Below are 12,561 nucleotides of genomic sequence, written 5' to 3' on the forward strand. Positions count from 1 at the left end.
ATAATTCTTTAAAGAAAAGCTATCAGTCTTTGGAATTACATAGTTTTTAACCCCGAAAAAGTGAGGAGGAGCCAAAGGCAAGCTTGCTATATTTCTCTGAGCCAAGGCTGATTCCTTTCTGTACATTTGAGTAGCCTATCGAATGTTCTCATTTTGCTATGAAATGGCTATGGTCTCCAAGGAGGTAAGATGTCATCCAGTCATTTTTATAGCACACTTCATCTCTTCTCATTATTACCAGGACCAAAAGCACTTTGAAAAATATATTGAGGTTTTTCCTCTGCATTGTCCTGGTTTGGGCTGGAAGAGAGTTAATGTTTCTTTTTGGTAACTAGAATAGTGCTGTGTTTTAGATTCGGCTTCGGGTTTGGTGTGAGAACAGCGCTGGTAGCACACAGCTGTTTCCAGCTGGTACTGAGACTCCAAGGACTCCCCAACTCTCCCTGTTCTGCCCGTGCGCCAGGGCACAGGGAGCAGGGAGGGAGCACGGCCCGAGCACCAGACCCAACTTGGGCAATGCAATATTCCATACCATGGACCGCCACGCTCACTGTAGAGAGGAGGGGTGGTTGGGAAGGGGCTCTCTCTCGCTCGCTCCCGGGATTGCGATTGCGGGATCTTGGTATCTCGGGGTCGCTGGCCGGGAACGGGCTGGGGAGCGGTCAGCGGGTGGTGAGCAATTGCGTTGTGCATTGCCTGTCTATGTATTTCTTTTTTTTTTTTTTTTTTTCCCTACTATCATCCCTCTTCCCGTTTTCTTGCCCTTACTAAACTGATCCTACCTCAGCCTGCAAGTCTCTCTTCACCCCTCCAATTCCCTCCCCCGTCCCCAGGCGGGGAGAGGGAAGGGTGGGTGACCAGCTGCGGTGGTTGGCTGACGACCAGGCTCAAACCACGACAACCTACATACCCGGGTGCACAGGCCACCTGGGGGGGCTGTGCCACCTCTGCCAAGGCACTGCGTCCCTGGGGTGATTCCACCAGCACCGAGCAGCACCCCTCGTGCCTGGCAGGAGGAGACTTTAGTGGGACAACACACGGAGAGAAGAAACGGTAATACCAACACTACTAACAGAAGAACACATAAAGCCAGTGGTGCGCAATGCAATTGCTCACCACCCGGAACCTGACGCTCAGCCCCCTTCCCAGCCGCAATCCCTCCTCCCCCAGTCCCCGGCCAGCTCCCCCAGTTACATACTGAGCGGGACGTCCTGTGGTATGGAATATCCCCTTGGCTACTTTGGGGCAGCGACCCTGGCTGTGCCCCCTGCCAGCCTCTTGCCAAAATTAACCCTATCCCAGCCGCACCCGGGACGAGCCTCTCTCTGGGGAAAAGAGCACCAGGGGAGCCTTCGACCAGATACCTCAGGAAACCATTTTTGACTGTTAAATCCTTGCCTGACTTTGGAGCAAGCGGCCTCTAGCTGTAGAAGAAGAGAAGCCGAACGGTGTTTGGAAGAAATCAGTGCAGATTTTATTTGACCGGGCTACGCATTCGTACTGTCGCCAAGGGACTACAAATAGCTCTCACTCTATTTAGGCACAACACAGCTGGAAGCCTGGCGGTCCACCGGGCCCTAACCCCTTCCGCTGTGCTGCCTGGAGTCTTCTGCGTGGTCCCGCAGCTCTTACAAAAGCCCCATTCTGACGTTACCCCAGGCCAGAGATTAGGCTACACAAACTGAGGACGCACACATCCTCCTCCTGGATTTCTGCCAATCCCACGGCTAGTAAACTCCCTCTCTCAGGAACGAGGAAAGCAAGCCCCCAAAACGTTTCTATTCTTCCAAGCGCCCCCGTGGCTCTGGCTGCTCCTCGCGGGAGGGTCCTACGTGGGGCTGCCACACCGGTGGGCACGGACCAGATGCCTGGCGGCCGCCGTCCTGAGCCAGTGTCACAGCCGGATCCAGCCGCCCCAGGAACAGACAACACTGGCCCCCCACGCCAGGCACGGCCAGTCCGAGCAGCTGCTTGTGCCTCTGAACCAAGCAGGGGGATTCCTCCTGGTTGAGCAAGGAATTCCTGGGGGTGATATTGGCCACACACCCCCCTCCCTCCCCAGCCCAGGCCTCCACACGTGTCCCAGGTCCGCCCAGGCTCCCCGCTGTGCCTAGGCCCCATGTGGCCTTGGAGGGGGCCTGTGAACGGACACGGCTCTGCTCCAGACCCGCAGCCGCGTTCCTATGCTCGGGGGGGGGATCTGCTGCCCTTCTTCGGTTTTGATTTTCACTTGAGGTTTCCTCGTGCCTGGCCGACGGCTTCCGCTCCCGTTATCCTTCCACGAACCTGCACGCGGTAAATGCAGGCGTGGTCCGACTCCCCCCAGTTGCTATTTATGAGAAGTCGGATGAACCGAAAGGCACCGTGAGGCTTGTTCTGCAAAGGAAACGCAGCAAAAAGAGACGTGTCACTGCTGGAGCGCACGGAGCGACAGGAGGCCCCGCGCGTCTTCCTCTGCCAGCGTGGCCCTTGCTCCGGGAGGCACAGCTCCCGTACGGCCGAGGGGACAGCTTCTCTCTCCTTCCCTTCTCCCACCCAGCACCCCCGTGCCTGTGCAGGGAAACACCCGGCCTCAGAGAGCGGGCCGGGCCGCCGGGGAAACGTGAGGCTTGCTGGCTGCGGGAGGAAATGGAGCCTGGGGAGGGTGCTGCTGCTGGCGCAAGGTGCGGGGTGCCCTCCCTGCCACCGCCTGCCCGGCTGGGCTCGGTCCCCGTGCCACCAGCCCTTCCCCTCCCTTCCCTTCCCTTCCCATCCTTCCCTTCGCTGCGGCCCCTGTGCTGGCAGAGTGGCCAGGGAGCGCTCCTGCGCGTGGGCCGTGGCAGCACCCCGCAGCTCCTCCACCTGCCGCCCCAGCAGAGCCCAGGCCCGGGGATGCCAGCCACCCTGCAACGGGCTGCGGGGCATCTCCGTGGGGCTGCCCACAGGTGGGCTGTCGCCACCCGACGCTTGCGCTTCAGGGCAGCGCGCAGCACCCGTGGGGCGGCAGGGCCGTGGCTGGCTCTGCCAGAAGCAGCCGGCGTAGGCGGGGAGCTCTGGGGACCCGCACGCCCGTGGGGCCGACGGAGCTGGGTCTCGCTCGGCTTTGGCCGCCTTTGTTGGGCGCTGCTCGGCCCTCCGAAGCCTGCCGCGTCTCTCTCAGCCAAGGATGGGCCCCCGCCCCAGGAGGGACCGGCCACCCTCCTGCCACTGACTTGCTGGCAAGCCTGCGTTTCTGCCCTGGCCCCTTGCCCACACGCACTTCCCGTACCTGCAGAAGGAACGTCTGGGTCGGCTCTTTCTCCACGTCGTAGGTGAACGACCCGAGCAGAGTTTCTTCTTCGCCTCCCTCGCCCACTCCCTTGGAGACAAAGCACAGGGGAGCAGGTCAGGCTCAAGTCAGCCACGAGAGAGCACGCGTGCCGGATCCGTGCCCGTGAGCCGGCCCCTCTGCCGGGGCTCCAGCGCAGTCTGGCGCGGGATGCGGTGGAGCTGAGCTGCTGGGCCAAAAGGCACGGAGCAACTCTTAAGACGGGATGACGCCACCCTGCGCGTCCCCTGAGGTGTCCCCTCAGGGCACAGCCGTGTTCGGGAGAGACCAGCGCGTGAGTGTCGGCAGCTGCGCAGAGACTGGCGAGTCCCCCTTACAGGTTTTCCCTGGCCCCAGGTCCCCGCCCCGCGTGCCTGGCAGAGACTTACAGAGACGGTGAAATCTCGGGGGGCGCTGCCGATGTCCCCAAGCGCAGAGGACTTCTTTAGGGGGTGCTGCACACTGATGGCGGTTGGTTGGACTTGTGCGGGCAACCTAACGATCGCCCAGCTCCGAGACGCTTGGAAAGGCCAGCAGTACCCCGGGGAAACGTCCGGCTGAAAGCAGAGGGGAGAGGGGACTCGCTGAATTCCCCCGGACGGACAATAGCTGTCCCGAGACAGCTGATCCCCTGCCCCTGAGTCAGGTCTATGCAGAAAGACCTCTCCTTGCCCAGCAGCAATGCATCCTCCCCTACCCGCGCCTCGCCCCATCTACAAAGGGCCCATCGGAGCTGGGGGAGGCAACCGGAGGAGAGGAGAGCCAGCGCGGCTGATTTCTGCTAGCGTACCTGCACAAAAGTATCCAGGGGTTTCAGCCCGCAAAGGAACCAGAACACTCCGCAGAGGCTCGCAGAGCTCCTGGGCAATCTCTGCAGGTCGATGGTGAACCCTGAAGGGAGAAGAGCGCAGCCCACTCTGACTGAGGCCCCGGGCTCAGAGGGACAAGTGGCCGCAGGGTATTTCTTCGGGCTGCCTGCCAGTCCTGCGCACAGCCCCGTGCCCGCGGATGCGACGCAGACAAGGAGGGGATCCCCGAGCCCAGTGCCAGCGTCATTTGCAGCTGCACAGAGAGACAGTCTGCGGGCGCGGGGAGCCCGCAAGCCCCCGGGGGAAGGGCAGGGGCCCAAGCCAAGGCCCCGCTGCATGGGGAGCCAAGGACGACCCGACCGACCGCTTTTCGGCCCCCGGGAAAGCTCAGCGGAGAGGGAGGGCACAGAAACGGTGGCAGGGGCACGCCGGGGCGCCTGCGAGGGGCGCGAGGGCAGGACTGGGCTGAGCCCAAGGGACCCGCTCTGCCGCAGGCACGCTGTTTGGCGGCCTGTGGCTTCATCTCCTCTCCCCCTGCCTCGGAGAGCGCAGTGAGCGGTGCGGCCTCCTTTCGGGAGTGCCAAGCCGGAGACCAGCACCACCAGACCTGCCTGCCCGCATCCATACCTGCGCTGCTTTTCACAGCCCAGGCCAACTTCGGGACGTCCTCTTCCAGAAGCATCGCAGACGTTGCCGTTCTCGCGTCCTGAAGTTCCTGGGAAACACAGGAGACGACCACATCAGCAGGCCAGTCCATGGCCACGGCCACGGCGCGGGCGTGGGTCTGGCCCGCGCGGCCTCGGCCACCCCCAACGCTGCCCAGCTGAGCCTGGAGACGGGCTCAGCCCTGCCAGAACCAGATGCTCCTGGGAAGGCACTTGTGTGTCACTGCTCTCCGGGGCCAGCCCGCAACTACCGGGGGCCCCGGTACTCCGGGAGAAGGATTTCGTCAGTCCTTCACAGCCAGCCGTCGCCCAGTTAAACTTGGCCAAAGGGGCTTTGGAGCAGAGCAGCTCAACCCGAAACCCCTGCGGAGGGATGCCTGGGTGGAGCGAGCAGGAAAACCCCACCAGCAGCCGGGGAAAAGCACCCTTGGCAGGCCCTGCTCATCCCAGCCCTCCTTCCCAAAGCGCAGGATCACCTTCTTCATACGGCTCATCTCGGCAGCCAGGCGCGCCACCTCCTCCCTCAGCTCTCGCACCTCCCGGGCCTCTGTCTCCAGCAGAGCGAGGGAGTTCCTGCAGACGCTGGGGAAGCAGCTCTCGTCAGGGAGCAAAAGGCTCAAGCCCCGGCTGCTACGCACGCGAGTGCCAACAGCACAAGGCCGGCTCCCACCACCCCACCAAAGGAGCTGCAGGCCAGGAGAGGGCTCTTACCACACGGACTTCAGCTCACCCACGGGCTGCTCCGGCAGCACCTGAAAGGGAAAGGCTCTCCCTTTGAGTCCCAGAGCTGCAGGGCAGTCCTAGAGGCGGTGGCTCTAGGAAGGCACAGCCGAAGCTGCTGCCGATTTGCTGGCTCTGGAGACGGAGGACTCGGCGATTGACACAACCGCCGCCAGCAGCGCTCCGCTGCAGGACGGTCCTGTCCCACAGCAACAGTCGCGGACAGTCACTGACCTGTGGCACCTCCTTGGCCAGCAGAATCCACACGGGCAGCACGGTTCCGCAGCAGGCACCACCTGTAATTCGCAGCACCCAGAGCCAGTCATTTTACCAGTGTTTCGGAGGAGTCCCGTGGTCACGCTGTCTCCTCCCCCACCAGGGCGGCAAGAGGTTCGCCGAGAGGCTGACGCCCTGCTGCGGTGAGCACCAGCACCGGGCTCCAGGGGCTGCGAGAGAGCCACCTCTCCATCCCTCCCCCTGCACGGCACCGCCAAGGAACTTCACTTCAGCTGGGCTCCGCTTCCCAAGCGACGCCCGGCTCTGGCCCTGGCTGGCAGCGCCTCCGCTTCCTCCAGCACCCCTCCGAGCAGGGGGCTGCAGGAGCAGCCGCAGCACAGCCGCCCAGGAGCTGTGCCTGTCCCCGGCACGCACTTGCAGCCTGGCTCTCGCTGCCATGACGGTGAAAGAAAGACCTTCTCCAACCTCCCCTTCGCCGCTGCGCGGGCTGTTCTCTCCCACTGCCTCTGCCCGTCCGCCTCTCTCACACGCACGCCCCCACCCCACCAGCCGCGTTGGAAGTGCCGACAGCCTCCCCTCGCAGCCTTGCTGGCTACGCCAGGGATTCCCTCGGGCCCGCGCAGGTTCTGCACAGCCTGTCCACAAAGGAAAGCTGCGCGAGAGGAGGGACCTCCATCCCAAAGGGTCCTACGGGCTGCGCTGCCGGAGGCCGCGTGCGTCCGCAGTGGCCCTTGGCCCGGCTGGGATCTGCGTGTAGGGAGCTCCCTGAGCTGCAGCAGCGGGAACGTGGAAGGTCCCCACGGGCGTTCCGACGCCTCTCCCTCACGCTGAAGCCTGCACCCTGCGCCTGTGTGCTACCGTGAGCAGCGGGCAAGTACCCACCGATGGCGGCTATGAGGACGGAGCACAGGATCAGCAGCAGCCTGCTCCTCTTCTCGCTGATCTCTTGCCTGGAAGAGAGGGAGTCCTGGCGTTACCGGTGCTCAGGGACTGGGGCAGACTCCTCGGGGGGGGGGGGGCACTTCCCACGGCAGAGCCTTCTCCCACAGAGGCTCGGCCCCAGCCCTGAGCACTCCGCTGTGCCCAAGGCGCCTCCCTGGCAGCCGAGGCTTTGGGCACGGACACGCGTGCCGAGTGGGGCTGCCGAGGGGCGTTTTGCTCTCCTTGCTTTCCAAGCAGCTGCCCCAGCCCCGGCATGCTGCCGGCGGGAGCCACGCTCTCCTGGGCCGGAGCACTGCCAGCCCCCCCCGACCCACCGGTACCCCGCTCCGTGTCCACGCCAGACACGCGCTGCACTCACAGGGTGGAGATGCCAGTGCCGAGGTATCTCTGGGGGGACACCTGCGCCGGACTGCTGGAAATGGTCAAGACCAAGCCTGCCAGAGAAACCAGAGAAGCGCCTGAGGACCCTTCCTGGGGCCGCACGCTGGGACGCCTGTCGCAGCCTGCGGGGAGGCGGGCGCTGGTCCCACGCACTCCCTCCCCAGGGCCAGGGCTCTGCCCCGCAGAGAGGACAGCTGGGTGCGCCCTGGGAGCCAAGGGCCCGGCAGGGTCCCCTCGCAGGCGCGGCACTCTTGCATTCCAGGGGACATTTTGTAAGAGTCAGGAATCCCCCGGAGTTCTAGCTAGTCCTCAGAGACACGGTGGCTAGGGGCAGACGGACTTGCCTCCCCCTCGAGAGGTCTGTTATTGACAGAGGGGGTCATCCTGCACAGCCCACCCTGCCACCTAGCCCAAGATACCGTTGGGCTAAATCAAGGCGATGCTGCACCAAACAGGAGATCACAGATTACGTTAACAGCAGAAGGCGGATGTCAACGGAAGCAAATTAAACCTTCGAAAGCCATTTCAACCCCACGAAAGCTCTGTCGACAGTATTCGGTGGTGGCTATTAAACCCTGCTAGTGTGGAGAGGGCGGAACAGCCCACAGGACACGAGAGAGAGAGAGAGAGAGAGTAAGACAGGAAAAGAGAAGGGAGTGCCGCAGCACCACCCCGGGCTCCAGCGACACCTCTGCTCCCGCTCCAGCGCCTGCTCCCCTTCTTCCCGGCAGCGAGCGCACGGCGAGACCCGGCGCCCCGCTCCTTAAGCACTGCGGCGCATTTGCAGGCGAGGCGGGGGGGCGGGTCCTTGTGGGCTCGTTTCCGTGCGAGGCGGAGAAAAGGGCGGTGCTCGGGCCCTGGCCCCGCCTCTCGGCCGCGCCGGCCACGCCCCCTCGGGGCCCTCGGTGGCTCGCAAACACCTCGTCGGCGCCTGGAACTCCTGCTCTTCTGCGCAGGCGCCGCTCTGCGGGTGCTCGCGAAGCCCCTTCCTCACATACACTGAGCCGCCCTGCCCGGCCACACGAGCCCGCGCGCGCTCCGACCCGCCCCCCGCGTCCGGCGAGAGCTGCGCGCCTGCTGCCCGCCCCGCCCCGCCCCGCCCCGAGCTCTGCGGCGTTAACGCTTTCGGGCTCCCCCAGGAGGGCGGCGCGAGGCTTTGGCCTCCGGGCTGCCAGCAGCTGGGTGTAGCCCACGGCTGCCCCACGGTCCCGCGAGGCCGCGGAGAGGGTGGCCAGCTGCGTGGCGGTGCCGTAGCCGAGAGGGCCCCGGGCCTTCCTGGGAGCACGGTGACGCTGGCTCCGCAGGGCTGTCGGGCCGGGCCCCGAGCACGGGCTGACAGGCAGCCTCTGCTCCTCACCCCTCGCTGGCTCCTTCCACCCCAGGCCCCCCGCGTAGCCGGGGGAGGATCTCGGGCATCTTTCCTGAGAAAGCTGCCTGCCCTGCGCCCAGGTGCCAATAACGGGCTGGGAGCGCTCGCCCTCCCCTGCTGAGTCAAGCTCCTGCCAAAAACCTCTGGGGCGGAGCCATGCCCGGAGCAGGGCAGCCGGCAGTCCTCTCTCCCCTGCCGCCGTGCCAGCACCATCTCCCCTGGCTGCGGCGCAGAGGAGCTCTGGGGGTGCGTGCCGGAGGACTTTGCGGAGGAGTTTCGAAGCAGTGTTGAGCTTCCTTACTCTCTTTGGCTGGAGAGCTGTCCCTGCAGCTCGCAGGCCCTTGCTGGGCCGCGGCCCGCTCCGCCGGCGAGTGGGTGACCCTGCGGGGGAGGAAAAAGACGGGGCTTTCTTCTTGTGCGCCGTCTCCACGCCGTGAGATCCGAGGCAGGCGGCAGCTGCCGGCGCAGAGGCCCTGGCCAGAAGACAGGTCCCCAGAACCACCGCCGCCCCCGGGGCCGCTCCCCCCAGCAGAGAGCCGGCAAGGAGAGGGCCGAGCTCTCCCCCGGCTCTGCCAGAGGCTGCCCAGAGCCACCCGCACGGTGCCTGCGGCCGGCACCCGGCGCCGGCTTGTGCGGGAGAGCAGCAGGGATATCCCCGGTGCCCGGGCCAGGACCCCGAGGCAGCGCCAGCAGCAGCGCTCCGGGGCTCGGCCCCGGGGGGCCAGAGGGGCTTTCGGCCAGTTTGCCGAGCCCCGCGGCTGCTGCTCTGCTTCTAGCCCTTGCCAGCTTCCCCGCCGCATCCCCACCGGCCCCGCGTTAGGCTCTGCCTGTGTGCTGCCCCGCAGCTGAGGGCCCCAGAAGGAGCAAAGCCCGCGCCTACGTACGCATTCTCCGCCTCGCTGCCAGCTCTCCTCCGTGAACGGGCTCTCGGTGCCCCTTGTGGTTTTGGGGGAGCCTTCCTCTGCCTCATGTTGGGCAGTAAGCAAGCTCCCCTGCAGTATTACAGCCCCTCCTCCTTCAGCCCCAGGAGATTGGGCTGCCCAAGGCACGGCCACTCGGGCAAAAGCTCCACGCGACCCCTGGCAGATGCGCTCCCGCCACGGGCACACAGCCACCAGGACGGAGCGAGCTGCCGCCAGCCGGGCAATCGTGGCCCCGAGTGCCATAGAACTGAGCAAGGCCCTGACATCACAGAGGCCTGGGCCCGCGTGGTGTGAGGTCGTGGCTGGGACCTCACAGACGGGGCCAGCAGCGGGCAGGAGATGGGGAGGGAGGGACGCTGCAGATTTCCTGGCACAGCCCATTTCATTGTTCTCATGTTTGATTTTCATGCTAGAAGGTTTCCTCGTGCCTGGCCGATGGCATTGACTCCCGATATCCTTCCACGAACCTGCACGCGGTAAATGCAGGTGTAGCCTGACTTTCCCCAGTTGTTCCTCAGGAGAAGTCGGATTGACAGAAAGGCGCCGTGAGGCGTATTCTGCGAAGAAAACGCAACGAAAAGAGACGTGTCACTGGTCATGGCTGGGACCTCACAGACGGGGCCAGCAGCGGGCAGGAGATGGGGAGGGAGGGACGCTGCAGATTTCCTGGCACGGCTCCTGTTGCGTGCCTTGCATGATTTTCTCTCTTCCCTTCCCCTGTTAAAGTGTTTCTATCCTCATGCACAAGTTTTCCCCTCTTATCTTCTAGTCATGGGCTCCGAGCAGAGCCCCTGGAGACCCGGATGCTCTGGGAAGTCTAAGGGACATTTCTGGTGGAGCGGTGAGCTGCCAAGAGGGACATTAGTCTGTGCTCAGCACCAACGGGCAGCCCCTTGGGTTCTGAGCTGGACTGGGGGCCCAGGGAGTCGTAAAGGTTCTGTGATCCCGTCTGGTTAAATTAAGGTGAAACGACACCAAAGGATCGGTTCAAATGTTTTACTTGTGGTAGAAACAACGTCGGCTTGGGAAAGGATGGTAAGCAACGTGGCCTCCTCCTGATAAATCCATGAGAAAGAAAAAACGGAAAGAAAAGCAAAGGAGAGAGAGAAAGGGAGTCAGAGTATCTGGATCACCACCCCAGGTTCCAGCATTGTCTCAGGTTCAGTAACCTTGGGGGGTCGGTGCACACCCAGCAAAGTTTTCTGTGTCCTTTTAAGTTCATCGTGTCAGCTGATGAGCAGACGAGACAGAGAGGCAGGTGTTCTGTGAACTCGTTGCCGTGAGAGACCAGGAGAAGGTGGAGCATGGGTTCTGCGTGTGCACTGAGGGGGAATGGGGTGCACCAACCCCCTCGTCCTATGGAGTCAGTGGTCGGGCTCCCCCCTCCCACCTTTACTTCTTCCGCACTTTTTGCTTCTTGGACAGTTACCCAGCCTTTCTCTTAGTGATCTTTTTAGCACTTCTTCAAGGGCACGGTCATAAATTAAAGCGTAGGCATCAACCCGACACCTGGTTCCACTCGGTCTCTGTCTCACCCCTCTGAAGCTGATCGAAGGGATTCGGCAATACACCTCAAGGTAGTGCAGATGCGCACCCTTCGATACGCTCTGCGCTTCCCCGGGCAGTGTTCCTTAGACTACTTACAAGGGCCACAACTTGTCAAAGTTTGTTTGAGGCATCACCTCCTTCGGTACCTTACCCCTTGCTAGAGGTGAGCCGTTGGTAGCGCGGAAGGGGCCCCGCAGAGAGCTGCTGGCGGCGCTGCCCGGAGGGGAGGGAGAAGCCCAAGGAGGCAGCTGGTAGGCACCAGCTATCACTCACCTCCCCAAGAGATCCTGCCAGAGTGCTCACGCCCCCACAGCTACTCCCCCTTCCCCCTCCCTGCCGTGGCGAGCACCAACACCAGGCTCCAGGGCCTGGGGGAAGACCCCTCCACCCGCCCCCCTGCACGGTGCCCCTGAGCAGCCCTGCTTCAGCTGGGCTCTACTTCCCAAGTGATGGGCAGGCCTGGCGCTGGCTGCCCCCCCCACACCCGGGTCCTGGTTTGGGCTGGAAGAGAGTTAATGTTTCTTTTTGGTAACTAGAGCAGTGCTGTGTTTTAGATTCGGCTTCGGTGTGAGAAGAACGCTGGTAGCACACGGCTGTTTCCAGCTGGTACTGAGACTCCAAGGACTCCCCAACTCTCCCTGTTCTGCCCGTGCGCCAGGGCACAGGGAGCAGGGAGGGAGCACGGCCCGAGCACCAGACCCAACTTGGGCAATGCAATATTCCATACCATGGACCGCCACGCTCACTGTAGAGAGGAGGGGTGGTCGGGAAGGGGCTCTCTCTCGCTCGCTCCCGGGATTGCGATTGCGGGATCTTGGTATCTCGGGGTCGCTGGCCGGGAACGGGCTGGGGAGCGGTCAGCGGGTGGTGAGAAATTGTGTTGTGCATTGCCCGTTTGTATTTTCTATTACTGTCATTGGTTTCATTTAATTACCCTTATTAAACTGTTTCTATCTCAACCTGTGAGTCTCCCTTTACCCCTCCAATTCCCTTCCCCATTCTCAGGTTGGGGGGCAGGGTGGGTGAGTGGCTGCGGCGTGATTGGCTGCCGACCAGGCTCAAACCACAACATGTATCTATCAATAGCATGAAAACTGTCAGCAGAGGAATTAGCAAGATCTCAATCCTAGTTGCCATAGCTGATTTTACTGTTATTTTTAATGTGTATTCACACCACTTCTTGGACAATATATAAAGTATAACATAAAGTTCACTTAGGTTACCACACATATGACTACAGGACAAATGTTAGTTATGGTTATAAAGTCAGCCATGCCTTTTTAAAAAAAAAAAAAAAAAGGGTGGGATTGTTAACTCTACAGCCTTTCCATAACACAGCCAGATGATATGTGTTATAACGAAACACTAATGAGTCTCTTGTCTCTAGTGAATGGTCATTTTTTCAGTCATGTAATAATGTCTCCTGAAGGTAGAGTAACAAAAAGATATCCAGATTGCTCACTTTACCCTTCACCATCATGAGCAGCTAATCCAAATACATTTTATACTAGAAGAAATGTTATTATAAAGCACCAAGTGCAGAGAAAAACAATGAAGAAGTTTTGGGTGAGGCTTTTGAGGAAGAAAGTGAACAAAAGTGGATCTTTTTGGTTGGGAAAGGGTAATGCACTGGATAAGGTGATTTGATGGAGAAATTGCTGTTGTTCAATAGCAAAACAAA

The 12,561-nt window shown here is 61.9% G+C and overlaps 1 protein-coding gene across 1 annotated transcript; it reads right to left on the minus strand.

The window, feature by feature from the left end:
• Positions 1 to 1,451: 1,451 nt before the first annotated feature.
• Positions 1,452 to 9,603, minus strand: LOC116964997 (sperm-associated antigen 4 protein-like). The gene is made up of 12 exons (XM_042787863.1): positions 9,294 to 9,603; positions 8,711 to 8,790; positions 7,018 to 7,093; positions 6,600 to 6,667; positions 5,715 to 5,776; positions 5,472 to 5,512; positions 5,237 to 5,342; positions 4,723 to 4,810; positions 4,077 to 4,177; positions 3,676 to 3,843; positions 3,248 to 3,337; positions 1,452 to 2,376 (listed from the first exon to the last, which is right to left on the minus strand). The coding sequence occupies exons 1-12, from the start codon at positions 9,377 to 9,379 to the stop codon at positions 2,227 to 2,229; spliced, it is 1,116 nt and encodes a 371-aa protein (XP_042643797.1). The 5' UTR covers positions 9,380 to 9,603; the 3' UTR covers positions 1,452 to 2,226.
• Positions 9,604 to 12,561: the final 2,958 nt, after the last annotated feature.

The sequence above is a fragment of the Tyto alba genome, unplaced genomic scaffold (genome assembly GCF_018691265.1).
Source record: "Tyto alba isolate M040663 unplaced genomic scaffold, T.alba_DEE_v4.0 Super-Scaffold_13, whole genome shotgun sequence".
In the NCBI taxonomy this organism is placed as follows: Eukaryota; Metazoa; Chordata; class Aves; order Strigiformes; family Tytonidae; genus Tyto; species Tyto alba.

What these genes read in the sequence shown, in the direction of transcription:
- LOC116964997 (XM_042787863.1), bottom strand. Translation starts at nt 9,379, where the DNA reads ATGAGGCAGAGGAAGGCTCCCCCAAAACCACAAGGGGCACCGAGAGCC. An exon ending in GGCACTGGCATCTCCACCCT is followed by an intron (nt 6,668 to 7,017) that starts GTGAGTGCAGCG and finishes CCTCTCTTCCAG; the next exon opens with GCAAGAGATCAGCGAGAAGA. An exon ending in CCCAGACGTTCCTTCTGCAG is followed by an intron (nt 2,377 to 3,247) that starts GTACGGGAAGTG and finishes TTTCCTTTGCAG; the next exon opens with AACAAGCCTCACGGTGCCTT.